Raw genomic sequence first — 27,094 nt, forward strand, 5'->3', positions numbered from 1 at the left:
GCATGAAAAGATCCCTCGGCAACCAAGCAAAACCTGGTCTGATATATTTGGTTTCCTCTTCAACGTCCCTCCCTTTCCTTGGAACAGCTGTGCCTGCCACCCATTGCATGGTCAGTCAGCAATAACCCTTTTTGCAGCCCTTGTTGAGGAACATCTCTTCCCTTTAGTCACTGAGGCTGCCATGCACACTCCCTACAGAAATGATATAGAAGAGTACTCATCGTCGCAGTGTGTGTGTATGCCATCCCAATCCACACAAACTCTTCCTGGGAAGCCAACGCAACGCAGAACACAAACCAAACCAAATACAGTAAATGCAATCAAATGTATCCCACAAACACCATGTAGAACATCATCCTGACTCAGCTAAGAACTAAACATGGAATCCTTGCCAGTGACCACAGCTGGTTTTCAACTCAATTTAACTATTTAGATTTGAGGTATCCCCTGTTCAGTCATGTCTTCAGGTGGGCAAGATACTATAATTAACAAGGTAGCTTCGTGACCTCATCACAATGGAGCAAGTTCTTGACCTTGACCTTTCTCCCGTTCTCAGAGGCATACCTAGGCTCCCTTGTGCCCTTTGCAAAGAGCTGTATCGGTGCCTGGAAAGCTGGGAGAAACTGTGGAAGCCAACAAACAAATTGACTATGGGGTGAGCGAGACAGAGCTCCTGGCCTAGGAAGTGTCTCACTGAATTCAAAAGAGACTTCTGAGCAGGCATATACACGGTTGCACTATTAGGGGCACCAAATATTGGCATTGCAAAGGGCACTGCTTTAAGCCAAAGCCAGCCACTGCACATGGGGGTTGGAGGGGGGAGAGGTTCCATTTTCCCAGGTGTTGCAAGCAGTGCCAGAGAGCCCTGTCACACACCAAGGGGCTTCTGGCGGTTCCCTCACTGCGAGAAGTGATCCGGCCAGAGGAGCTTCTCAGTAGTGGTGCCTGCCCTGTGGAACGTCCTCCCATCAGAAGTCAAGGAGATGAGTAACACTATAACCTTTAGAAAACACCTAAAGGCAGCCCTGTATAGGGAAGCTTTTTAAGGTTTAATGTTTTATTATGTTTTTATATATGTTGGAAACAGCCCAGAATGGCTGGGGCACAAATAATAAAGTATTATTATTGGTCTGTCCATCTCTACTAGGGGCAAAGAGCAACCCAGCTTTCCCACCTCCCCTCACGGCTCCATCACCCTTTCACTTCAGCAGGGCAAGTTCCTCAGATTTCCTTCTTTCGCCTCTTCCTCCTCCCCTCATGCCCCAACTGTAATGTGTTGGGGACCACTATTACTGCAAAGACGGCCATGCTGAAGACAAATGCCTGCTCCTCCTGCTGCCTGAGGCAGGGAGCTGGTGAGAGCGATGATCCATAGGGAAGCCTTGGCTATGGCTCCAGCCAAGTTGGGCACAGCTAAAGCTGGGAGGAGAAAAGGTGGATTCACAGGCCCTTCCTGCCTGTGCGCACACTCACCTGTGGCACGATTTTCACTCCCCACTGGGATTGCCGCCTTGGTGGGTGCCACTTCACCAATGTCTAGGTATGCCCATTCTACAATGGCTAGCCACCGTTGGACCAGACAGGCCTTTGGTCTGAATCACTAGGACTCACACCTATGTTCCATTGTAAACTATACACTGGCCTGTATAGTACTCTGAATGTCCAGCCAGGAGAACATGATCCTTGGGTTTGCAAAAACATTCAGGCACCCACCCCGCTGTCTGATTCCAAATAAAGAAAGTTTTTTTTAAGGAACTAGGTTGGTATTACAGATAGTTTTAAGCAAAGTAAATTGTTTTAGCATTCGAGTCAAACATTGGCAGGAACTGAGTAGGAGGAAGGGTAGGGGGATATTTGTTTTGCATTAAAATGTAAAATCTATATTCAAAATCAATAATATTTTTAAAAAGTGTTATGTGACTATTCACATTTTAAAATACACATACAGTCATACCTTGGTTCTCAAACAGAATGTGTTCCAGGAGTCCGTTCGACTTCCGGAACTGTTCGAAAACCATAATAAATATTGATGTTTATCTTTCTTCACCCTTGTTTCTTCTTCTCCTTCTCCTTCATTCATTAATTAAATTTGTATACTGCCCTATACCTGTAGGTCTCATGCAGATCTTCCCTGGTGGGGTAGGAGGTACCATTTTGGACCCAAGACATTTTGGCATCTGAGGTGGACCCATCAAGTGCAGCTCAGGTGGCTAGTTTTCATACCTATATCAGAGATAGCCATCTGACCTGTACTATGCAAATATACTCATAGAATTACAGGGAAGGGGAAGAGGAGGAGCCCCCTCCCTTCTAATGAACCCCAGTACAGAATAACATAAAAATAAGAAATTAAATGCATTGAAAAAGCTCAGACTGTTGCACTACTAATAGGCACGCCACTCGTGTCCAGTGATGTGCAGTCATTGGACTAGGGAGACTAGGCTAATCCCCTAAATGTTTCCCTAGTGCCTGCTTCCCAAAGCCCGGGAAGCTTCTGCCTGGCTTAGGAAGAGAGGTGCAATGCTCCTACGGGTCCAAGAGCCCTCCTGCCACCTTCCCAAAGTCTGCCTAGCTTTAGGAAGGAGGCAGCAGAGCGCCACATCCTGTCAGAGGCCTGGGGCCTCCTTCCCAAAGCCTAGGAAGCTTCTGCCCAGCTTAGGGAAGGAGGCACAATGCTCATGGGCATGACACCAGCCCCCAACTGCCCTGGCAAGCTGGTGCCTCTGGCCCTAACTGTTCCCCACAAAAAATTCATCACACACCACTGCTAGTGTCCATTACAGCACTGCTGCAGGACACTTCCCCCTCTGCAACCAGGCGTGGTGGAAGCCAATGGGAGGATGGCAACAGCAAGACATTGCCACCCAAGTGCCTTCGAAACAATACAAATGCCACAGTACTCTCGGAAAGACACAGAAACACTCAGGCACCCACACTTTTAACCAACAAAGGCCTGTCCAGGCTGCCAACATTTTGGCATAGGACTGTGTCTTGGAAATGGGTGCTTGTTACAACAACATCAGATATATGGTGCAACGTGCTTAAATGCTGCTGCACCATAAAACCTCTCCCATGCATACCAGCACCAGACTAGCTATGCCCTGATAAAGACCATGGAGCTTTTTATACACAGCTTTCTTGCTTTTAGGATACCTAGCATCCTACAGAAAAAATCAGTTTAGTGTCTCATCTTCTGACTTTTCTTTTTCTATGAAAATCAGCAATTAAAGTGTTTTACAGCATACAGTTAAGCATTATCACATACTAATATCTGCAGATGAAGCTGCTATTAAAGGCATAGGAACAGGGGTCAGTTAAAAAGTTGGACACAGTAACTTGCACTGTGTTGGCACTCGTTTTCAGAAGCGCCTGCTGATCATGGTACATTCAAGGCTGGTCACGAGGCCATGATAATCCCTCAGTTCAAGCGCATTTGACTCGCATGATTTCAACCATACATGGCTTGAAGGTGGGATAGTTGAAATTGTACAAGTCAAGGCAGAGAGCTTAAAAGCTCTTTTCATGCTGGGTCCAATCAGGGCTGCCCAACACATAAAGAGCTTTTAAGTTCTTCACCTTGCTTGCTGGGCAAGGCCTGTGCAGCATGCTGGCTCTGGAAGGTTCTGGGATACTCCTGCAAGATTTTGTGGGACAATCTGAGTTCCTGTAAGATCTTGCACAAGCACCACTAGCCTTCTAAAGTTGCTTGCTGGGAAAGGTCTGAGGCAGTTTTAAGGTAGTGTGACTGGTTTGGTTGCACTGGTCACCGCAATGCAGGGGCCGCCATAACAATGCTGTCCACCACTGGCAAGGTGCACTCAGCTGACTGGCTCTGGTGATACTGGGGGTGCTCTTTCTCTCCCCTTCACTCACTAGCTGCGGAGCAGTTCCAAGGATTTGATTATACACAATTTTTGCTTATACAGTGGTGCCCCGCAAGATGAATGCCTTGCAAGACGGAAAACTCGCTAGACGAAAGAGTTTTCCGTTTTGGAGGTGCTTCGCAAAACGAATCTCCTATGGGCTTGCTTCGCAAGACGACAATGTCTTGCGAGTTCCTGCTGGTTTTTTCCCCTCCCCCCCCCTTTTTCTAAGCCCTAAGCTGCTTATCAGCTGATCTGATCAGCAGATAAGACGCTAAAAGCCGCTAATAGCGATAATAGCGCTAATCCGCTAATCCTTCAATGGGCTTGCTTCGCAAGACGAAAAAACCGCTAGACGAAGAGAATCACAGAACGGATTCTTTTCGTTTTGCGAGGCACCACTGTATGTGCAATTTTTGGAACCAAACCCCTACGTACGATGAGGGATTACTGTAAACCACTATGAGACTGTGTGCAAGAATGACACTGTTTTCTTTGGTTACAACTGACTGATATTTGACAGCAAATTTTATTTGTTAAGTGTCTTTTATGCTATTCTTCAAATAACAGGTGATGAGCCTGTAGTGAGAAGAAGCATAACAGAATCCATTGTTAGGAGCTGCCTTTCTAGGCTGTGAATTTTTGCAGAACTGATCTCACTGAAGGAAGATCACTAGGTGGCAGTTGGGCACCAAACCAGACAGGGTAGTTGAAAAACAAGACTGAGAGCATTGTTGTATGGATGGGGATCTAAGGCTTGGAGATCAGGATGCCACCCAATCTTGGTGACCGAGATGAGAGGCAAAGCTACGTTTTTCTGACCAAAATTCAGCACTGAATCAGTCCAAAGGATCTTCATGCAGTTCATATCATATTCATTTACACCTGTCTAGAATTATGGTCTTATCATGAGTAAGATCAGATCCACATCTCAAAGAAGCTTAGGTGTCACCGCTCTTACCTGCCCAATCCAAGAATGCAACACATTCTGTCTGCTCATATCGGCAGGCAATATCTCTAGCCTTTTCACCCCGGGAGGTGGTTGCATAAATGTCAGCTTCCAGTTCTATAAGAGTTTTCAAAGTCTCTAGTTGTCCCCAGGCTGCAGCACAGTGAAGGAGTGTATAACCTGAGAGAGTGAGCCAAATTAGAATGTGTAGTTGTATATAGAATACCCGTTTATAACATTCTCTCTCTCTCTCTCTTCATTCACAAAACAACCAAACATATCCAGCCACTTGGAAGCCAATATTTTAACCAGAATGTACCTTTAGCATCTCAATCTTGGGATTCAAACCATTCATTTATTATTATTTTTAAAAGCGGGTTATCAGCATTCATTTACAAACAGACAAGCAACTAGTGTCTACTTAAGGTTCTGGTACAAAAAGGGATTTTGTGCTCAAGATACAATGTATGTTATACATCCTTTTTTTTTAATTGTAGTCTGTTCTAAGTGATCTCTTCAAAAATGTTTCCCATTGTCCTGTCAATAATATTATAGATTTTAAAAGAAAACCCAACTTTTGCCTGCTAAACAGATGGTGCAAATTTTGTAAATAATAAATATAGGTACACCTGTCCAATGTATTCCAGGTGAAAACTGTAATGTTCTGATAATGCTTTATAGGGCATTTTATGGAAAAACAGACTTGTTATGAACTGCTTGCATGGTGTTCTGCAGAGAGGAAGGATCGCCCTCAGACAACCAGGTAAAGAGGGCTTTTTTCCCCAACTACAGAGAAAAAAGTATGAGCAGGCAAACTAGTAAAAAAAATGGGGAGTACATTTTTTGCATAACTGGTCAGTTATGTACCTCGGGCCGTCTTATCCTTCAGATCAACCCCGTATCTTGCCAGTGTCCGGATAACGTCGCTCTGCCCAGCCATACAGGTTGCATACAGCAGGCCTCTGCCCACAATATCCTTTTCCATTAAAAGCTGGTTGGCTTTTTCATGATCAGGATCTTCCAGGTCCTCAAAAATCTGTTGTACTCCCTCTGTGTCACCAGTTAGACAAGCTCTCAGGAGAGGATTGAAAGGCTTTGGTTCCTCTTGAGGCCCCAAGTTCTCGTGCTCACTTTTGTTTGCCGAGTCTACTATCTCCTCTGTTGATTCCATTTTCCTGGAATAAGCCTGAAAAGGAACAAAATGGAACCTAATTTTTGTTTGCAGGAAATTCATACTATTTGGTCAAGGACAAATCAAAAGGTTGTTAGGTCTCTAAGTATCCTTTCTTTTTGACTAGGGGATGTTGGAAGAAAGATAATAAGAAAGAAATCCATCCTAACAGCTATCAGCTCACCCACCCAGGATCACATTTTTACTTTTCCTCATTCTAGTCACACATTTTCCATCCAGATTTGTGGCTGAAAACTAATATGCTTCCCATCTTTCATGTCCACTACTAGGTTTTCCTGTGACTCCTGGGAGTAAGAAAGAATGCAGGAAAACTACTTCTGAAAAACCTTGTATCACCAGAATTACTACACTCACAGTGTGAATCTGTGCATGTTCATCCAGAAGAAAGTCCCACTGAGTTCAGTTAGTGCACATAGGATTACAAAGTTCCAACATAACTTTCTCAAAATGTGACCCACGAATATTTGATTACACTACTGGCATAACAACATGTGTTTGAAGAAGTCAGATAAAAAGGGAAGATATCAAAATATTATCTCCTGTTGCTCATAAACAATTGGGTGGAACTTACCCAATATGAACATCTAATGTTCTCTGTATTCCACAAAATCTGTAAAAAGTTTCAAAATATAATCCTTTTGCCCAAGTAATTTATCTCCTTTCTAGTTTGGTTCAAAGATACTGTTAGATGTCACCCCTCTCTCCCTGAGCTGTGCAAGATTCCAGGGGATGCATGTGCGCTATACCCAGGGAGTTTTTCCTTTTTGGGGTTTTCCCAAAGAAATGAAGTACATGCATTTGTCAATCTCATTCAAGATGTACCAAATCTATTTGGTTGTTGTTGTTTTTTTGGTATTTGTACCCCTCTTGTACAGCCTTCTCCCAAACTTGGCACCTTCCAGATGTTGGACCAAAACCCTGATCAGCCTCAGCCAGTGTGACTTGGAATCACCTGGAATGATGGGATTTGGGGTACAAAACATTTGGGAGCACCATGCTGTTAAAGGCTACTCCTGTGTTCTGCTAAGCAGTGGCGTAGCGTGGGTTGTCAGCACCCGGGGCAAGGCAAGTAATTTGCGACCCCTAACCCGTGGATTTGCGCCCCCTAACCCTAACCCCCAGATGTTGCGCCTGGTGCGGCCGGCCCCCCCTGCACCCCCCACGCTACGCCACTGCTGCCAAGACTGCCAAGTGCCAACCTCTCCATGAAGCCTTTGACATGTTCCCCACTGTGAGGAAGTCTAACTGAAATGAAGTCTTCTCCCATTTTATCCATGCCTTGTGCCCATATCTTGACAATGAGTCCCTTTTGAGGCAGAGGCCTGTCCCTTTCTTTGTTCTTTGTAAATGTGCCAGTGGGTATGTGGCTGGTGCTAAATAAATAAATAAAAATAAAATAAAATATAACCACCAAATAATTTTCTGGACACTCAGATTATCCTGCCTGCCTGATAGCAAAACTACAGGGTTTGTATTCAAGCAACTTTTTTTTTATTTCATAAAATTTATACCCCGCTTGATTCTGAAAAATATAAAGAGATAAAACAATAATTTTGAGGGAAAATTCACAACCATACTTTTGAGTACTGTATTTTAACTTTTGTATGTTTTACGAGATTAAAATCACCCCAACTTTCTAAGCATGTGGGTAGGCAGGCCTGAACAAGAATGTTTTTAGCATTCTTTTACTCAGAATAGAGCCATTAACAATTAACGACATAGGTCTACTCTGAGTAAAAGTTAGTTGACTAAAACCCCATGGTTTTTTCCACGCACTCTTTCCCCCCCCCCAGCTCATCCCTCCCCCTCCTCGCCCCGCTTTTTCTGACCTCTTCCTTCGCGCCGCAGCGCAGGAGCGGATGCCGTCGCCATGGCAACGGCGCGGGAACTCCCTGAGGCCGGAACTTCCGCGCGGCAGCTCGCCGTTCCCGAACGGACACCTAACAGGACCGGGCGGCTTCCGGCCGGCGGTGCACCCGGGTTTGGGGCGGGGGGGCTCGGGGGCGGGGTGTGTGCGCTGCGTGCGCGGCTCCTACCGGCAGTTTCCGGGACCAGCAGGAGCTGCGGGAGCCGCTGCGGTGCCGAAAGAAGCCGGGAAGGACCCTTCGAAAGGCCGCCCGCCCCCCGCCTCCGCTCCCCGCCTCCGCTGCGAGGTCGGTTCCCGAGTCAGCCGGGGCGGAGGAGGGGGAGCCGGGGGGGGCGCGAAAGGGGGAGCGCGTACAAGAGCCCCTCAGGCCAAAGGTCCGCCGGTCCCGGGGCCTGCTCCCTTCCAGCCGGGTGCTTCCCCCGTCCACCCGTCTGCAGGGCACGGAGGCAGCAGCTCTCTCCGCCTCGCTCCCGGCCCCTGGCATGCAGCGGGGTATACTGCCTCCGAACGTGGAGGCTCCATTTAGCTGTCGCCGTTGATGGACCCCCATGGATCTTGTTTGTTTAGTCATCCCGCAGACCCGCTCCTGGGCCAGAGGGGGGAAGGTGAATGGACCCTAGAATATGTCAGGTGGTTTGAGGTGGAGAAAATGGAGTTTGGGTGACCAAGCTGGAAGATGGACTTGCAGCGGCTGAGGGCGGGGGGGATACAGTGCGGCTGCATCGGACCAAGGAGGCGCTGAGTACCGTGGGATTTATTTAGTTACTTTATTTTTTGGCCTTCGAGGATGCATCAATTTGGATCCTGGGCTTTTAGAAGATTTGCCTTCTCTGACAGCTTCCCAAACTTCTGCAGTGATTGGCTGCATAATCCTTTACATGCCTACGCAGAACTAAGTTCCATTAAATCAAACGGGTCTTGCTTCCAGAAATCAGTGGATAGGGTTGCTACTTTAGATGGCCTGCACACGTCAATCTCTTTGGGAATCTGAGATTCACTCTGTTGGTGCCCAGTTTCAGCATCCCATGGAGGTTATCTGATACATTTTTGGGTAGGAAAGTGGAATTTACAGCCTGCAGGCCAATCTTGGCCCACCAGGGGGCCCAGTGAGGTCATTTCCCCCAGACCATGCCCACCCACTATCAGCTGACATCACTGCTGATGGAAGGAGGGAACAGAGGTTAATTCTGCACTGGTGGCATACCCTGTTCCCAGTAGGGAACAGGACCACACAACCTAGGCAGCAAGATTTAGTCCCTGCTTTTCAGCCTTTTTAAACCAATGGTATTGATTATTTAAAGGCAGAGCATTGAGAGACTTACATACCTGTGGAAGGGATTTTAACAGGTGGGTGGGACAGCCTACCTGTTAGTCATGTGATACCCTAATCACATGTGACCCCAACCACCTGTCAAGTTTGTCCTAATGAGGATCTGTCCCTAGCCCAATTTTTGGGAAACCTTGATTTTTCCAGGGCTGAAAAAGTGCTAGAATTCTATTCTGCAGGTGCTGTTTTGGTATAGAATAGGTAAAGCATTTCAAATTCTTAGGTGTTGTAATCTAACTTTTAGGAACCTTTGTGGTCACTCATCAATTTCTTTTTTTGTCCAGTCCTGTTGACCTCAATGGATAAAATGAATAGAAGGCAGGGATTCTTGATTATTCAGGGTTTGTGAATTACCTCAACTTCATAGCAAGGTGAGTGGCTGTAAACATGGTTCGTTCACCATTCTCTGTTTTCTTTTAATATGAGTTATGATAGCTGAAATGCTTTTTAATGTTTTAAAAAGCATAATTGGACGTGGTACTTTTACTTTGGATATGGTAATGGATAAGTATAAAGTTCTGTTTCAGATAGACTCTGCCCTGATGTTCTGACTACTAGATAAGGAGAGTACTGTATATAAATTTTTTTAATCCTTTTTCTAATAACTCTTTCATTGTACTTTTATATTGGCAATAGTATTGCATATAACAGCCAAATTCTTGTATGATAGACTCCTTGGGGATACGTATTAGGAAAGGGGCTTTCCTGAACTGCCTGTGTCTTCCGTGGGACTGCAAGTGTGGTGGCCTTGTGTTTGGAGTATCAGACTGACTCCTAGGAGAGCAGGGTTCAAATACCCATTGCGTCATGGAGTTTTCTGGGTGACCTTAGTCCAGGGGTGGCCTATCTGGTTTGCCGCCTGAGGCAAAATGGGAAGGTGCCACCCTGCACGTGTGTCACCCGCGCCCCCTTGCTGCCCCTGCCAAACCCTTGCTCACCAGGGGTGCACAGTTGTGGTTGCAGTGAGGTCTTGCAAGAGGGTGCAGAGGCCTCCAGAGACTCTTGTGTAATCTCTCCAGAACAGGCTACATTCAAGCCTTTTCTAATCTAGAGGTTTCCACATACTTATCTCTCCATCCAGGCAGGTAAGATGCAATATCACAGTTCAATGCACTCAAGGGGCAAGTGGTGGATTAGGCCTATTGGTGGAGGTGATAATGCCGTTTACCTGCCTAGAGCCAGTGTGGTGTAGTGGTTAAGAGCGGTAGTCTCCTAATCTAGGAAACTGGGTTCGCTTCCCTGCTCCTCCACATGCAGCTGCTGGGTGACCTTGGGCCAGTCACACTTCTATGAAGTCTCTCAGCCCCATTCACCTCACAGAGTGATTGTTGTCGGAGAGGAAGGGAAAGGAGATTGTTGGCCGCTTTGAGACTCCTTAGAGTAGTGATAAAGCAGGATATCAAATCCAAACTCTTCTTCTTCTCTTCTATTATAACCCCTAGGCTAGATTATCATAACACATTATATGTGGGGCTGCCTTCGCATGTGATTCTGAAACCGCCATTAATTCAGACTGCAAATGAAAGATCTCCTAACTGGGACCTGGGGTTGGAAAGGTATCTTTCCTTTGCTTAAAGAACAACACTGGCTTCCAGGCCTATTTCACACTGAGAGCCAGTGTGGTGTAGTGGTTCAGAGCGGTAGTCTCATAATCTGGGGAACCGGGTTCGCGTCTCCGCTCCTCCACATGCAGCTGCTGGGTGACCTTGGGCCAGTCACACTTCTATGAAGTCTCTCAGCCCCACTCACCTCACAGAGTGTTTGTTGTGGGGGAGGAAGGGAAAGGAGAATGTGAGCCGCTTTGAGACTCCTGAAGGGGAGTGAAAGGCGGGATATCAAATCCAAACTCTTCTTCTTCTTCTTCTGTTGGCAAGGGAGGGGGTGTGGTCTGGAGAGCGTTCCAAGAGCCAGACACACAGACCTGGAGGATGGCGTTAGACCCGTGGCCCTGAGGTTGCCCACCCTGACTAGGTCTTCAGTTCAATCTGAAATGGGAACTGAATGCCCTTTTGTGAGTTGTGATGTTATTGTATCTCTCCTATACAGTATAAATACATACTTTGGCTTCCTATGGAAATGAACTTGCAAGACAAGACACACCAAAGAGAAGCTAGGCAAAGGAGGCCTTAGATTATGAGTCCTGGACACCCTTCAACTCTCTTCCTATAAGTACTCCCAGGATGTACAGAGCACTGAAACACACACAGCGTGGCCACTTTCAGATGATCATAATTCGCTCAATAAGCCATCATGTGAATGAGTCTTGGCCCCCGCATGCAAGTCCCCCAGTATGCTTCACTCCTCTGTCCATGTGCTCCGGCGAACAAACCAGGAAATCCTCTGTTAATGATAATTTCCTGTTATGTCTGAACTGGGAAACTTTGGTTAATTGCTTTGGACCAAACCAAGATATGAAGCCATCCTTTCAATTCAGCTTCATATTCCAACTTCCTCAGAAGCCATTAACTCTCACTTGTGATGAGCAAAGTACTGTCGCTACATGGGGGGCACAAGGGTCATTTGTATCTTGGTTTACAGCTGAATTCAGCCAGGGTCTCTCTACCATTCACCATGGAGTCTTAGTTTATATTTGCATAATCTTGAATTTTTAAAGACATTGATAAGAGTAGAATTTAAATAAAGTCAATTTTCTGTAATGTTGATTACTAAAAAATCTCATTTTGCTTCAAAACCCAGCACACTAATTATTTAACACTTAACAAAACTGAGATAAGTCTTTAACCGTACAGAAAAAATGAACAACTTTTAATAAATTTTCATTCTAGGCCATGCTTTTTTGTTATCTATGAGATGCCTTGTCTAATATTATTTTTAAATGCTTCTATGTTACTGCATTGACTGACTGATTTTTGTTGTGTAACAAAAATCAGCTTGTACAACGAGACTTCTAGTTTCTCTTCTTCCCCCTACAGCCCCTCAAATGCCCCCATAATTTGCTCTAGAGCAGGGATGGCGAACCTTTTAGAGACTGAGGTGCCCAAACTGCAGCCCAAAACCCACTTATTTATCGCAAAGTGCCAACATGGCAATTTAACCTTAATACTGAGATTTTAGTTTAGAAAAAACAACTCATACATTAACATCTTTTGTCTTAAATGAAAAACACAATAGCAGAGCTTTCAATGATACAAACAACTTTTTTTTTGAAAGGTAAAGGTTTGCATTTCGCATGCTTTTGAACAATTAATGTGATTTTTGCTGTTGTACGCATGCTGATAATTTGTCTAACCTTGCTGAACTCAAGGCGGCTTACTTCCGACTAGGAACAACAGACTGGCAGGAGGCCCTGGCACATCAAAAGTCAGCACCTGCTCAGCCGCTTGCCAGGGTTACCACAGCTCTAAATGCGCCCAAGAGCAGAGCAGGAAGGCGGGTTCGGGCGCAACGGAGCTTGATGGTAGGGAGGCGGAGCCAGCTCAGAGGCGGCCGTCAGGTTGGGTTGCGACGGCAGATGGGCTTGATCGGTGACTTGAGTAGCGGTGGTGCAGGCTTTGGACGGAGTGGCAGTTTCCTGGCACAAGCCCTCCCCCCCCACACACCCCTGGGCAGCCCCGAGGGTGAAAACGGTGCCCTAGCAGTGCTGGGACCATACTGGAAGCCGCCAGAAGTCTCCTGCAGTGCTGGAGTGCCAGTTTTACCTCCTAGCTACGGCCCTGCTTGGGGGGACGACACACGTGCCCACAGAGAGGGCTCTGAGTGCCCCCTCTGGCACGCGTGCCAGAGGTTCGCCACCACTGCTCTAGAGTGTTCCCCAGCCCTGTGGAACAGATTTTCAGGGTGTGCAGAGATTGCCAAGGTGAAGGGAGGAAAGGAAGGAGAAGCTACCTTGCTATGTTGGATCTCATTCAGGAGTAATAAGACTCATCCAAATGACTATGTAGTATCCCTTCACCTTGCAATTGCATACATCCTCCAGAATTCATAAGCCAACTGTACTATTATATTATGTAAAGGTAAAAGGTAAAGGACCCCTGGACGGTTAAGTCCAGTCAAAGGTGATTATGGGATGTGGCGCTCATCTTGCTTTTCAGGCCGAGGGAGCTGCTGTTTCTCCACAGACAGCTTTCTGGGTCATGTGGTTCAACAGAACACCATGATGAGTGCCAGAGCGCATGGAAACGGCATTTCCCTTCCTGCCACAGCAATACCTATTTATCTACTTTCGTACTTCTAGGTTGGCAGAAGCTGGGACAGAGCAATGGGAGGTCACCCCATCGCACACATTCAAACTGCCAACCTTCCAATCAGCAAGCCCAAGAGGCTCAGACCACAGCGCTACCCATGTCCCTCTGAATTATCTGACAAATGTAAAGTAAGCTTTTGAAAATTCCCAGTTTTATAAACTCTCCATACTTTGCACTGAGAAAAGTGCTACTGAGAAAAATCTTGCAATCATAATGACATCATAGAAGCTTTCATATATAAAGATCAGGATCCCCCTTTATGACATCACAGAACCCTTCCCCAGCTGATGGGTTGATTATATTCCCTGCATTCAAATCTCTCCAGTGCTCAGGCTGAGAGCTTGGTCATGATGGAAGGATTTATTTGATTTATTTAAATCTTTTTTTAGACAATGAATATGAGCTTAAACAGTTATTTGCTACGATTCCTACACAGGGAGCATCAATTAGCAGAAGACATTTCTTGCTGAAAATTTCACAGAATGTTTTCTCAAGGTCCTTGTCAGGTTTCTCTCCTTTGGACAGTCTTATTGTTTCAAGATGTTATTGGCTTTTGTGAACGACCAGCTTGGACAAGAGTTGCTTGGGAAATGACTCTACAGGATCTGGAACTACTGGCGACTAAACAGCAATCTAACTGTTTTCGTGATTCAATGTGTCAAGTATGCCATTGTTTTACTGGCTTAGGACTATCCAAAGAGTCTCTAGAAGTTGTGTATGCTGGTTGTAAAGTAGCATTCCTCATAGTGAGTGGTTTAGCTGTCCACTACTTGTTTACCAAACTGAAACTGAAATTGACACTGGCGAAACCCACAATGGTAAGATATTCTCAATTAGCACATTGTCTGGCTTTAATTTCTGACCTTTAACTCAGATTCCAATTTAATAGAAAAATATATGTAAAAAAACAAACCATGAGTCTTAATGCTGATCCCAGTCAGAAGTACTTTCTAAGTAACATGTGTCAGGACAAGGTGAGCACAGCCACACTATAAATCTACTGGTTTTATTTAACATCAGTTTCCTCTACAGAACCCTGGAAGTTGTAGTATGAGCTGACAATTCTGTGAGAGATCCTTAGCACTCTCAGAACTGTGATTTCACTAATTCTTTGCAAGGACAAAACCATGTATAGTCTGGTGTGTAGATATGCCCAATGTGTACTTTGTACACAAAAAAAAAACTAAATTTTGAACAACTGAACCACCTGGGACTCTAACTACAGTGAACTGGCTAAATATGTGCCTAATTTATACTTTTACCTACTTATACCTACTTATATGTTAAAGAATCAAGTGATCTCGCTATCTAATAAGCTCAGCTTTCACAGAACAGCAGATAGAAGATCAATGAGCATATAGTGGTACCTCGGGTTACATACGCTTCAGGTTACATACGCTTCAGGTTACAGACTCCGCTAACCCAGAAATATTACTTCAGGTTAAGAACTTTGCTTCAGGCTAAGAACAGAAATCATGCTCCGGCGCTGTAGCGGCAGTGGGAGGCCCCATTAGCTAAAGTGGTGCTTCAGGTTAAGAACAGTTTCAGGTTAAGAGCGGACCTCCAGAACGAATTAAGTACGTAACCAGAGGTACCACTGTACTACCATAAAGCCAAAGGGATGTTGTTTTTTATGCCACAGGGTCAAATCCAGAACAGCAGTCTAAGACCAGGAGTACAGGGATTTCAGACATCAAATTCCTCTTAAAAGGCATAATAGCAGGGTCAGTGAAAGAGATGGCAACACTATTTAACTTGTAAATGGCTTTCGATGCAAAGTATTACTCCCTGTTTTTCCATTTTTCTCAGCCCTGTAGGACAATTGTCCAAGCACCTGCATTTCCAGTTGCTACCAAAGTGAATGATGAATACACCCACAACATGGACAAAATGCTCTACAGGCTGGTGGCGAACACTTCCAAGATGATGAAATACATGAAGCATGTTGCTCACCGTTACAAGAAAGAAGTCAAATACCGCAAATTAAGCAGAAAGAGCAAAGCAGATGAATTTGATGAAGACGAACAGTTCTTTCCAATTTGTCCCCACAACCACAGCTCCAGTGGAGGAGACACATAATGCATGAAACCTAAACCCCAGGTTCTTCCCTGCTATGTTCAGCTCTTCCTTTCACAATCTTTCCAATCATACACTTAAGTCAACAGGGTAACACAATAAATGGCGAAAATCTCAACATGCTTGATCAACCTTTTTGAGAAGAATTTAATGAAGAATCTTGTGGATGATTGAGGTGAAAGAGGCCCAAATGAAAGGCTATTAAACATTTATTTAAAAAAAAATCTACCCAAAAATTAAAGCCTGTATCTGATATGCTGTGATTCTTCCATATGACCCTGCTGTATTAAGCAACTTCAGTTTTGCACAATTAGGATAAACAATGCTACATTTGTCTGTCAGAAGATTCCTTTTTCACTGGTAACAAAAATACTATGTTAGCAATTAAATACCAGCCCACCTCAATATATTTCATAGCTAGCCTTACCACTAAGGTAGCATTTCTATGGCAGCAGCAAACAGAAAGGATTTCCCTTCCATTGCTATCCTGATATAGCCTATGCTCTGGAATGATGGGCAAAAAGGGTCATAATGCATGAAACCTAAAAAGCAGGCAAACAGGCAGGTGACTCCAAGGAAAGTGGAGGGTGGACAAGAGATGCAATGGCAGAGGCTCAAGTTTACGTGAGCTTGAACTCACCTGACAGAACAGTGTAAGACATCAGGGCATGAAAAGATCCCTCAGCAACCAAGCAAAACCTGGTCTGATATATTTGGTTTCCTCTTCAACGTCCCTCCCTTTCCTTGGAACAGCTGTGCCTGCCACCCATTGCATGGTCAGTCAGCAATAACCCTTTTTGCAGCCCTTGTTGAGGAACATCTCTTCCCTTTAGTCACTGAGGCTGCCATGCACACTCCCTACAGAAATGATATAGAAGAGTACTCATCGTCGCAGTGTGTGTGTATGCCATCCCAATCCACACAAACTCTTCCTGGGAAGCCAACGCAACGCAGAACACAAACCAAACCAAATACAGTAAATGCAATCAAATGTATCCCACAAACACCATGTAGAACATCATCCTGACTCAGCTAAGAACTAAACATGGAATCCTTGCCAGTGACCACAGCTGGTTTTCAACTCAATTTAACTATTTAGATTTGAGGTATCCCCTGTTCAGTCATGTCTTCAGGTGGGCAAGATACTATAATTAACAAGGTAGCTTCGTGACCTCATCACAATGGAGCAAGTTCTTGACCTTGACCTTTCTCCCGTTCTCAGAGGCATACCTAGGCTCCCTTGTGCCCTTTGCAAAGAGCTGTATCGGTGCCTGCAAAGCTGGGAGAAACTGTGGAAGCCAACAAACAAATTGACTATGGGGTGAGCGAGACAGAGCTCCTGGCCTAGGAAGTGTCTCACTGAATTCAAAAGAGACTTCTGAGCAGGCATATACACGGTTGCACTCTTAGGGGCACCAAATATTGGCATTGCAAAGGGCACTGCTTTAAGCCAAAGCCAGCCACTGCACATGGGGGTTGGAGGGGGGAGAGGTTCCATTTTCCCAGGTGTTGCAAGCAGTGCCAGAGAGCCCTGTCACACACCAAGGGGCTTCTGGCGGTTCCCTCACTGCGAGAAGTGATCCGGCCAGAGGAGCTTCTCAGTAGTGGTGCCTGCCCTGTGGAACGTCCTCCCATCAGAAGTCAAGGAGATGAGTAACACTATAACCTTTAGAAAACACCTAAAGGCAGCCCTGTATAGGGAAGCTTTTTAAGGTTTAATGTTTTATTATGTTTTTATATATGTTGGAAACAGCCCAGAATGGCTGGGGCACAAATAATAAAGTATTATTATTGGTCTGTCCATCTCTACTAGGGGCAAAGAGCAACCCAGCTTTCCCACCTCCCCTCACGGCTCCATCACCCTTTCACTTCAGCAGGGCAAGTTCCTCAGATTTCCTTCTTTCGCCTCTTCCTCCTCCCCTCATGCCCCAACTGTAATGTGTTGGGGACCACTATTACTGCAAAGACGGCCATGCTGAAGACAAATGCCTGCTCCTCCTGCTGCCTGAGGCAGGGAGCTGGTGAGAGCGATGATCCATAGGGAAGCCTTGGCTATGGCTCCAGCCAAGTTGGGCACAGCTAAAGCTGGGAGGAGAAAAGGTGGATTCACAGGCCCTTCCTGCCTGTGCGCACACTCACCTGTGGCACGATTTTCACTCCCCACTGGGATTGCCGCCTTGGTGGGTGCCACTTCACCAATGTCTAGGTATGCCCATTCTACAATGGCTAGCCACCGTTGGACCAGACAGGCCTTTGGTCTGAATCACTAGGACTCACACCTATGTTCCATTGTAAACTATACACTGGCCTGTATAGTACTCTGAATGTCCAGCCAGGAGAACATGATCCTTGGGTTTGCAAAAACATTCAGGCACCCACCCCGCTGTCTGATTCCAAATAAAGAAAGTTTTTTTTATGGAACTAGGTTGGTGTTACAGATAGTTTTAAGCAAAGTAAATTGTTTTAGCATTCGAGTCAAACATTGGCAGGAACTGAGTAGGAGGAAGGGTAGGGGGATATTTGTTTTGCATTAAAATGTAAAATCTATATTCAAAATCAATAATATTTTTAAAAAGTGTTATGTGACTATTCACATTTTAAAATACACATACAGTCATACCTTGGTTCTCAAACAGAATGTGTTCCAGGAGTCCGTTCGACTTCCGGAACTGTTCGAAAACCATAGTAAATATTGATGTTTATCTTTCTTCACCCTTGTTTCTTCTTCTCCTTCTCCTTCATTCATTAATTAAATTTGTATACTGCCCTATACCTGTAGGTCTCATGCAGATCTTCCCTGGTGGGGTAGGAGGTACCATTTTGGACCCAAGACATTTTGGCATCTGAGGTGGACCCATCAAGTGCAGCTCAGGTGGCTAGTTTTCATACCTATATCAGAGATAGCCATCTGACCTGTACTATGCAAATATACTCATAGAATTACAGGGAAGGGGAAGAGGAGGAGCCCCCTCCCTTCTAATGAACCCCAGTACAGAATAACATAAAAATAAGAAATTAAATGCATTGAAAAAGCTCAGACTGTTGCACTACTAATAGGCACACCACTCGTGTCCAGTGATGTGCAGTCATTGGACTAGGGAGACTAGGCTAATCCCCTAAATGTTTCCCTAGTGCCTGCTTCCCAAAGCCCGGGAAGCTTCTGCCTGGCTTAGGAAGAGAGGTGCAATGCTCCTACGGGTCCAAGAGCCCTCCTGCCACCTTCCCAAAGTCTGCCTAGCTTTAGGAAGGAGGCAGCAGAGCGCCACATCCTGTCAGAGGCCTGGGGCCTCCTTCCCAAAGCCTAGGAAGCTTCTGCCCAGCTTAGGGAAGGAGGCACAATGCTCACGGGCATGACACCAGCCCCCAACTGCCCTGCCAAGCTGGTGCCTCTGGCCCTAACTGTTCCCCACAAAAAATTCATCACACACCACTGCTAGTGTCCATTACAGCACTGCTGCAGGACACTTCCCCCTCTGCAACCAGGCGTGGTGGAAGCCAATGGGAGGATGGCAACAGCAAGACATTGCCACCCAAGTGCCTTCGAAACAATACAAATGCCACAGTACTCTCGGAAAGACACAGAAACACTCAGGCACCCACACTTTTAACCAACAAAGGCCTGTCCAGGCTGCCAACATTTTGGCATAGGACTGTGTCTTGGAAATGGGTGCTTGTTACAACAACATCAGATATATGGTGCAACGTGCTTAAATGCTGCTGCACCAGAAAACCTCTCCCATGCATACCAGCACCAGACTAGCTATGCCCTGATAAAGACCATGGAGCTTTTTATACACAGCTTTCTTGCTTTTAGGATACCTAGCATCCTACAGAAAAAATCAGTTTAGTGTCTCATCTTCTGACTTTTCTTTTTCTATGAAAATCAGCAATTAAAGTGTTTTACAGCATACAGTTAAGCATTATCACATACTAATATCTGCAGATGAAGCTGCTATTAAAGGCATAGGAACAGAGGTCAGTTAAAAAGTTGGACACAGTAACTTGCACTGTGTTGTCACTCGTTTTCAGAAGCGCCTGCTGATCATGGTACATTCAAGGCTGGTCACGAGGCCATGATAATCCCTCAGTTCAAGTGCATTTGACTTGCATGATTTCAACCAAACATGGCTTGAAGGTGGGATGGTTGAAATTGTACAAGTCAAGGCAGGGAGCTTAAAAGCTCTTTTCATGCTGGGTCCAATCAGGGCTGCCCAACACATAAAGAGCTTTTAAGTTCTTCACCTTGCTTGCTGGGCAAGGCCTGTGCAGCATGCTGGCTCTGGAAGGTTCTGGGATACTCCTGCAAGATTTTGTGGGACAATCTGAGTTCCTGTAAGATCTTGCACAAGCACCACTAGCCTTCTAAAGTTGCTTGCTGGGAAAGGCCTGAGGCAGTTTTAAGGTAGTGTGACTGGTTTGGTTGCACTGGTCACCGCAATGCAGGGGCCGCCATAACAATGCTGTCCACCACTGGCAAGGTGCACTCAGCTGACTGGCTCTGGTGATACTGGGGGTGCTCTTTCTCTCCCCTTCACTCACTAGCTGCGGAGCAGTTCCAAGGATTTGATTATACACAATTTTTGCTTATATGTGCAATTTTTGGAACCAAACCCCTACGTACGATGAGGGATTACTGTAAACCACTATGAGACTGTGTGCAAGAATGACACTGTTTTCTTTGGTTACAACTGACTGATATTTGACAGCAAATTTTATTTGTTTAAGTGTCTTTTATGCTATTCTTCAAATAATAGGTGATGAGCCTGTAATGAGAAGAAGCATAACAGAACGCACTGTTAGGAGCTGCCTTTCTAGGCTCACTGTGAATTTTTGCAGAACTGATCTCACTGAAGGAAGATCACTAGGTGGCAGTTGGGCACCAAACCAGACAGGGTAGTTGAAAAACAAGACTGAGAGCATTGTTGTATGGATGGGGATCTAAGGCTTGGAGACCAGGATGCCACCCAATCTTGGTGACCGAGATGAGAGGCAAAGCTACGTTTCTCTGACCAAAATCCAGCACTGAATCAGTCCAAAGGATCTTCATGCAGTTCAAATCATATTTGTCTAGAATTATGGTCTTATCATGAGTAAGATCAGATCCACATCTCAAAGAAGCTTAGGTGTCACCGCTCTTACCTGCCCAATCCAAGAATGCAACACATTCTGTCTGCTCATATCGGCAGGCAATATCTCTAGCCTTTTCACCCCGGGAGGTGGTTGCATAAATGTCAGCTTCCAGTTCTATAAGAGTTTTCAAAGTCTCTAGTTGGCCCCAGGCTGCAGCACAGTGAAGGAGTGTATAACCTGAGAGAGTGAGCCAAATTAGAATGTGTAGTTGTATATAGAATACCCGTTTATAACATTCTCTCTCTCTCTCTCTTCATTCACAAAACAACCAAACATATCCAGCCACTTGGAAGCCAATATTTTAACCAGAATGTACCTTTAGCATCTCAATCTTGGGATTCAAACCATTCATTTATTATTATTTTTAAAAGCGGAGCGGGTTATCAGCATTCATTTACAAACAGACAAGCAACTAGTGTCTACTTAAGGTTCTGGTACAAAAAGGGATTTTGTGCTCAAGATACAATGTATGTTATACATCCTTTTTTTTTAATTGTAGTCTGTTCTAAGTGATCTCTTCAAAAATGTTTCCCATTGTCCTGTCAATAATATTATAGATTTTAAAAGAAAACCCAACTTTTGCCTGCTAAACAGATGGTGCAAATTTTGTAAATAATAAATATAGGTACACCTGTCCAATGTATTCCAGGTGAAAACTGTAATGTTCTGATAATGCTTTATAGGGCATTTTATGGAAAAACAGACTTGTTATGAACTGCTTGCATGGTGTTCTGCAGAGAGGAAGGATCGCCCTCAGACAACCAGGTAAAGAGGGCTTTTTTCCCCAACTACAGAGAAAAAAGTATGAGCAGGCAAACTAGTAAAAAAAATGGGGAGTACATTTTTTGCATAACTGGTCAGTTATGTACCTCGGGCCGTCTTATCCTTCAGATCAACCCCGTATCTTGCCAGTGTCTGGATAACGTCGCTCTGCCCAGCCATACAGGTTGCATACAGCAGGCCTCTGCCCACAATATCCTTTTCCATTAAAAGCTGGTTGGCTTTTTCATGATCAGGATCTTCCAGGTCCTCAAAAATCTGTTGTACTCCCTCTGTGTCACCAGTTAGACAAGCTCTCAGGAGAGGATTGAAAGGCTTTGGTTCCTCTTGAGGCCCCAAGTTCTCGTGCTCACTTTTGTTTGCCGAGTCTACTATCTCCTCTGTTGATTCCATTTTCCTGGAATAAGCCTGAAAAGGAACAAAATGGAACCTAATTTTTGTTTGCAGGAAATTCATACTATTTGGTCAAGGACAAATCAAAAGGTTGTTAGGTCTCTAAGTATCCTTTCTTTTTGACTAGGGGATGTTGGAAGAAAGATAATAAGAAAGAAATCCATCCTAACAGCTATCAGCTCACCCACCCAGGATCACATTTTTACTTTTCCTCATTCTAGTCACACATTTTCCATCCAGATTTGTGGCTGAAAACTAATATGCTTCCCACCTTTCATGTCCACTACTAGGTTTTCCTGTGACTCCTGGGAGTAAGAAAGAATGCAGGAAAACTACTTCTGAAAAACCTTGTATCACCAGAATTACTACACTCACAGTGTGAATCTGTGCATGTTCATCCAGAAGAAAGTCCCACTGAGTTCAGTTAGTGCACATAGGATTACAAAGTTCCAACATAACTTTCTCAAAATGTGACCCACGAATATTTGATTACACTACTGGCATAACAACATGTGTTTGAAGAAGTCAGATAAAAAGGGAAGATATCAAAATATTATCTCCTGTTGCTCATAAACAATTGGGTGGAACTTACCCAATATGAACATCTAATGTTCTCTGTATTCCACAAAATCTGTAAAAAGTTTCAAAATATAATCCTTTTGCCCAAGTAATTTATCTCCTTTCTAGTTTGGTTCAAAGATACTGTTAGATGTCACCCCTCTCTCCCTGAGCTGTGCAAGATTCCAGGGGATGCATGTGCGCTATACCCAGGGAGTTTTTCCTTTTTGGGGTTTTCCCAAAGAAATGAAGTACATGCATTTGTCAATCTCATTCAAGATGTACCAAATCTATTTGGTTGTTGTTGTTTTTTTGGTATTTGTACCCCTCTTGTACAGCCTTCTCCCAAACTTGGCACCTTCCAGATGTTGGACCAAAACCCTGATCAGCCTCAGCCAGTGTGACTTGGAATCACCTGGAATGATGGGATTTGGGGTACAAAACATTTGAGAGCACCAAGCTGTTAAAGGCTACTCCTGTGTTCTGCTAAGATTGCCAAGTGCCAACCTCTCCATGAAGCCTTTGACATGTTCCCCACTGTGAGGAAGTCTAACTGAAATGAAGTCTTCTCCCATTTTATCCATGCCTTGTGCCCATATCTTGACAATGAATCCCTTTTGAGGCAGAGGCCTGTCCCTTTCTTTGTTCTTTGTAAATGTGCCAGTGGGTATGTGGCTGGTGCTAAATAAATAAATAAAAATAAAATAAAATATAACCACCAAATAACTTTCTGGACACTCAGATTATCCTGCCTGCCTGATAGCAAAACTACAGGGTTCGTATTCAAGCAACTTTTTTTTTATTTCATAAAATTTATACCCCGCTTGATTCTGAAAAATATAAAGAGATAAAACAATAATTTTGAGGGAAAATTCACAACCATACTTTTGAGTACTGTATTTTAACTTTTGTATGTTTTAAGAGATTAAAATCACCCCAACTTTCTAAGCATGTGGGTAGGCAGGCCTGAACAAGAATGTTTTTAGCATTCTTTTACTCAGAATAGAGCCATTAACAATTAACGACATAGGTCTACTCTGAGTAAAAGTTAGTTGACTAAAACCCCATGGTTTTTTCCACGCACTCTTTCCCCCCCCCCAGCTCATCCCTCCCCCTCCTCGCCCCGCTTTTTCTGACCTCTTCCTTCGCGCCGCAGCGCAGGAGCGGATGCCGTCGCCATGGCAACGGCGCGGGAACTCCCTGAGGCCGGAACTTCCGCGCGGCAGCTCGCCGTTCCCGAACGGACACCTAACAGGACCGGGCGGCTTCCGGCCGGCGGTGCACCCGGGTTTGGGGCGGGGGGGGTTCGGGGGCGGGGTGTGTGCGCTGCGTGCGCGGCTCCTACCGGCAGTTTCCGGGACCAGCAGGAGCTGCGGGAGCCGCTGCGGTGCCGAAAGAAGCCGGGAAGGACCCTTCGAAAGGCCGCCCGCCCCCCGCCTCCGCTCCCCGCCTCCGCTGCGAGGTCGGTTCCCGAGTCAGCCGGGGCGGAGGAGGGGGAGCCGGGGGGGGCGCGAAAGGGGGAGCGCGTACAAGAGCCCCTCAGGCCAAAGGTCCGCCGGTCCCGGGGCCTGCTCCCTTCCAGCCGGGTGCTTCCCCCGTCCACCCGTCTGCCGGGCACGGAGGCAGCAGCTCTCTCCGCCTCGCTCCCGGCCCCTGGCATGCAGCGGGGTATACTGCCTCCGAACGTGGAGGCTCCATTTAGCTGTCGCCGTTGATGGACCCCCATGGATCTTGTTTGTTTAGTCATCCCGCAGACCCGCTCCTGGGCCAGAGGGGGGAAGGTGAATGGACCCTAGAATATGTCAGGTGGTTTGAGGTGGAGAAAATGGAGTTTGGGTGACCAAGCTGGAAGATGGACTTGCAGCGGCTGAGGGCGGGGGGGATTCAGTGCGGCTGCATCGGACCAAGGAGGCGCTGAGTACCGTGGGATTTATTTAGTTACTTTATTTTTTGGCCTTCGAGGATGCATCAATTTGGATCCTGGGCTTTTAGAAGATTTGCCTTCTCTGACAGCTTCCCAAACTTCTGCAGTGATTGGCTGCATAATCCTTTACATGCCTACGCAGAACTAAGTTCCATTAAATCAAACGGGTCTTGCTTCCAGAAATCAGTGGATAGGGTTGCTACTTTAGATGGCCTGCACACGTCAGTCTCTTTGGGAATCTGAGATTCACTCTGTTGGTGCCCAGTTTCAGCATCCCATGGAGGTTATCTGATATATTTTTGGGTAGGAATGTGGAATTTACAGCCTGCAGGCCAATCTTGGCCCACCAGGGGGCCCAGTGAGGTCATTTCCCCCAGACCATGCCCACCCACTATCAGCTGACATCACTGCTGATGGAAGGAGGGAACAGAGGTTAATTCTGCACTGGTGGCATACCCTGTTCCCAGTAGGGAACAGGACCACACAACCTAGGCAGCAAGATTTAGTCCCTGCTTTTCAGCCTTTTTAAACCAATGGTATTGATTATTTAAAGGCAGAGCATTGAGAGACTTACATACCTGTGGAAGGGATTTTAACAGGTGGGTGGGACAGCCTACCTGTTAGTCATGTGATACCCTAATCACATGTGACCCCAACCACCTGTCAAGTTTGTCCTAATGAGGATCTGTCCCTAGCCCAATTTTTGGGAAACCTTGATTTTTCCAGGGCTGAAAAAGTGCTAGAATTCTATTCTGCAGGTGCTGTTTTGGTATAGAATAGGTAAAGCATTTCAAATTCTTAGGTGTTGTAATCTAACTTTTAGGAACCTTTGTGGTCACTCATCAATTTCTTTTTTTGTCCAGTCCTGTTGATCTCAATGGATAAAATGAATAGAAGGCAGGGATTCTTGATTATTCAGGGTTTGTGAATTACCTCAACTTCATAGCAAGGTGAGTGACTGTAAACATGGTTCGTTCACCATTCTCTGTTTTCTTTTAATATGAGTTATGATAGCTGAAATGCTTTTTAATGTTTTAAAAAGCATAATTGGACGTGGTACTTTTACTTTGGATATGGTAATGGATAAGTATAAAGTTCTGTTTCAGATAGACTCTGCCCTGATGTTCTGACTACTAGATAAGGAGAGTACTGTATATAAATTTTTTTAATCCTTTTTCTAATAACTGTTTCATTGTACTTTTATATTGGCAATAGTATTGCATATAACAGCCAAATTCTTGTATGATAGACTCCTTGGGGATACGTGTGAAGGAATGGGGCTTTCCTGAACTGCCTGTGTCTTCCGTGGGACTGCAAGTGTGGTGGCCTTGTGTTTGGAGTATCAGACTGACTCCTAGGAGAGCAGGGTTCAAATACCCATTGCGTCATGGAGTTTTCTGGGTGACCTTAGTCCAGGGGTGGCCTATCTGGTTTGCCGCCTGAGGCAAAATGGGAAGGTGCCACCCTGCACGTGTGTCACCCGCGCCCCCTTGCTGCCCCTGCCAAAGCCTTGCTCACCAGGGGTGCACAGTTGTGGTTGCAGTGAGGTCTTGCAAGAGGGTGCAGAGGCCTCCAGAGACTCTTGTGTAATCTCTCCAGAACAGGCTACATTCAAGCCTTTTCAAATCTAGAGGTTTCCACATACTTATCTCTCCATCCAGGCAGGTAAGATGCAATATCACAGTTCAATGCACTCAAGGGGCAAGGGGTGGATTAGGCCTATTGGTGGAGGTGATAATGCCCTTTACCTGCCTAGAGCCAGTGTGGTGTAGTGGTTAAGAGCGGTAGTCTCCTAATCTAGGAAACTGGGTTCGCTTCCCTGCTCCTCCACATGCAGCTGCTGGGTGACCTTGGGCCAGTCACACTTCTATGAAGTCTCTCAGCCCCATTCACCTCACAGAGTGATTGTTGTCGGAGAGGAAGGGAAAGGAGATTGTTGGCCGCTTTGAGACTCCTTAGAGTAGTGATAAAGCAGGATATCAAATCCAAACTCTTCTTCTTCTCTTCTATTATAACCCCTAGGCTAGATTATCATAACACATTATATGTGGGGCTGCCTTCGCATGTGATTCTGAAACCGCCATTAATTCAGACTGCAAATGAAAGATCTCCTAACTGGGACCTGGGGTTGGAAAGGTATCTTTCCTTTGCTTAAAGAACAACACTGGCTTCCAGGCCTATTTCACACTGAGAGCCAGTGTGGTGTAGTGGTTCAGAGCGGTAGTCTCATAATCTGGGGAACCGGGTTCGCGTCTCCGCTCCTCCACATGCAGCTGCTGGGTGACCTTGGGCCAGTCACACTTCTATGAAGTCTCTCAGCCCCACTCACCTCACAGAGTGTTTGTTGTGGGGGAGGAAGGGAAAGGAGAATGTGAGCCGCTTTGAGACTCCTGAAGGGGAGTGAAAGGCGGGATATCAAATCCAAACTCTTCTTCTTCTTCTTCTGTTGGCAAGGGAGGGGGTGTGGTCTGGAGAGCGTTCCAAGAGCCAGACAGACAGACCTGGAGGATGGCGTTAGACCCGTGGCCCTGAGGTTGCCCACCCTGACTAGGTCTTCAGTTCAATCTGAAATGGGAACTGAATGCCCTTTTGTGAGTTGTGATGTTATTGTATCTCTCCTATACAGTATAAATACATACTTTGTAACCTCTGGCTTCCTATGGAAATGAACTTGCAAGACAAGACACACCAAAGAGAAGCTAGGCAAAGGAGGCCTTAGATTATGAGTCCTGGACACCCTTCAACTCTCTTCCTATAAGTACTCCCAGGATGTACAGAGCACTGAAACACACACAGCGTGGCCACTTTCAGATGATCATAATTCGCTCAA

At 45.5% G+C, this 27,094-nt stretch overlaps 3 protein-coding genes across 3 annotated transcripts; 1 reads left to right on the forward strand and 2 right to left on the reverse strand.

Moving 5' to 3' along the window:
• Positions 1-6: 6 nt before the first annotated feature.
• On the reverse strand, positions 7-8,413 carry LOC310699051 (ankyrin repeat domain-containing protein 45-like). The gene is made up of 4 exons (XM_083520650.1): positions 8,041-8,413; positions 5,680-5,998; positions 4,825-4,992; positions 7-192 (listed from the first exon to the last, which is right to left on the reverse strand). Exons 1-4 carry the CDS (start codon positions 8,353-8,355, stop codon positions 164-166), a joined length of 831 nt encoding a protein of 276 aa, XP_083376776.1. The 5' UTR covers positions 8,356-8,413; the 3' UTR covers positions 7-163.
• A 5,284-nt stretch (positions 8,414-13,697) lies between these two features.
• Positions 13,698-15,734, forward strand: LOC310699053 (uncharacterized protein). The gene is made up of 2 exons (XM_083520652.1): positions 13,698-14,221; positions 15,213-15,734. Exons 1-2 carry the CDS (start codon positions 13,886-13,888, stop codon positions 15,480-15,482), a joined length of 606 nt encoding a protein of 201 aa, XP_083376778.1. The 5' UTR covers positions 13,698-13,885; the 3' UTR covers positions 15,483-15,734.
• Positions 15,735-16,042: 308 nt separating this feature from the next.
• On the reverse strand, positions 16,043-23,802 carry LOC310699057 (ankyrin repeat domain-containing protein 45-like). The gene is made up of 4 exons (XM_083520657.1): positions 23,686-23,802; positions 21,479-21,797; positions 20,619-20,786; positions 16,043-16,337 (listed from the first exon to the last, which is right to left on the reverse strand). Exons 2-4 carry the CDS (start codon positions 21,780-21,782, stop codon positions 16,309-16,311), a joined length of 501 nt encoding a protein of 166 aa, XP_083376783.1. The 5' UTR covers positions 21,783-21,797; positions 23,686-23,802; the 3' UTR covers positions 16,043-16,308.
• Positions 23,803-27,094: the final 3,292 nt, after the last annotated feature.

This window comes from Podarcis liolepis (assembly GCF_965112155.1).
Source record: "Podarcis liolepis genome assembly, contig: HAP1_SCAFFOLD_117, whole genome shotgun sequence".
Classification (NCBI taxonomy): domain Eukaryota; kingdom Metazoa; phylum Chordata; class Lepidosauria; order Squamata; family Lacertidae; genus Podarcis; species Podarcis liolepis.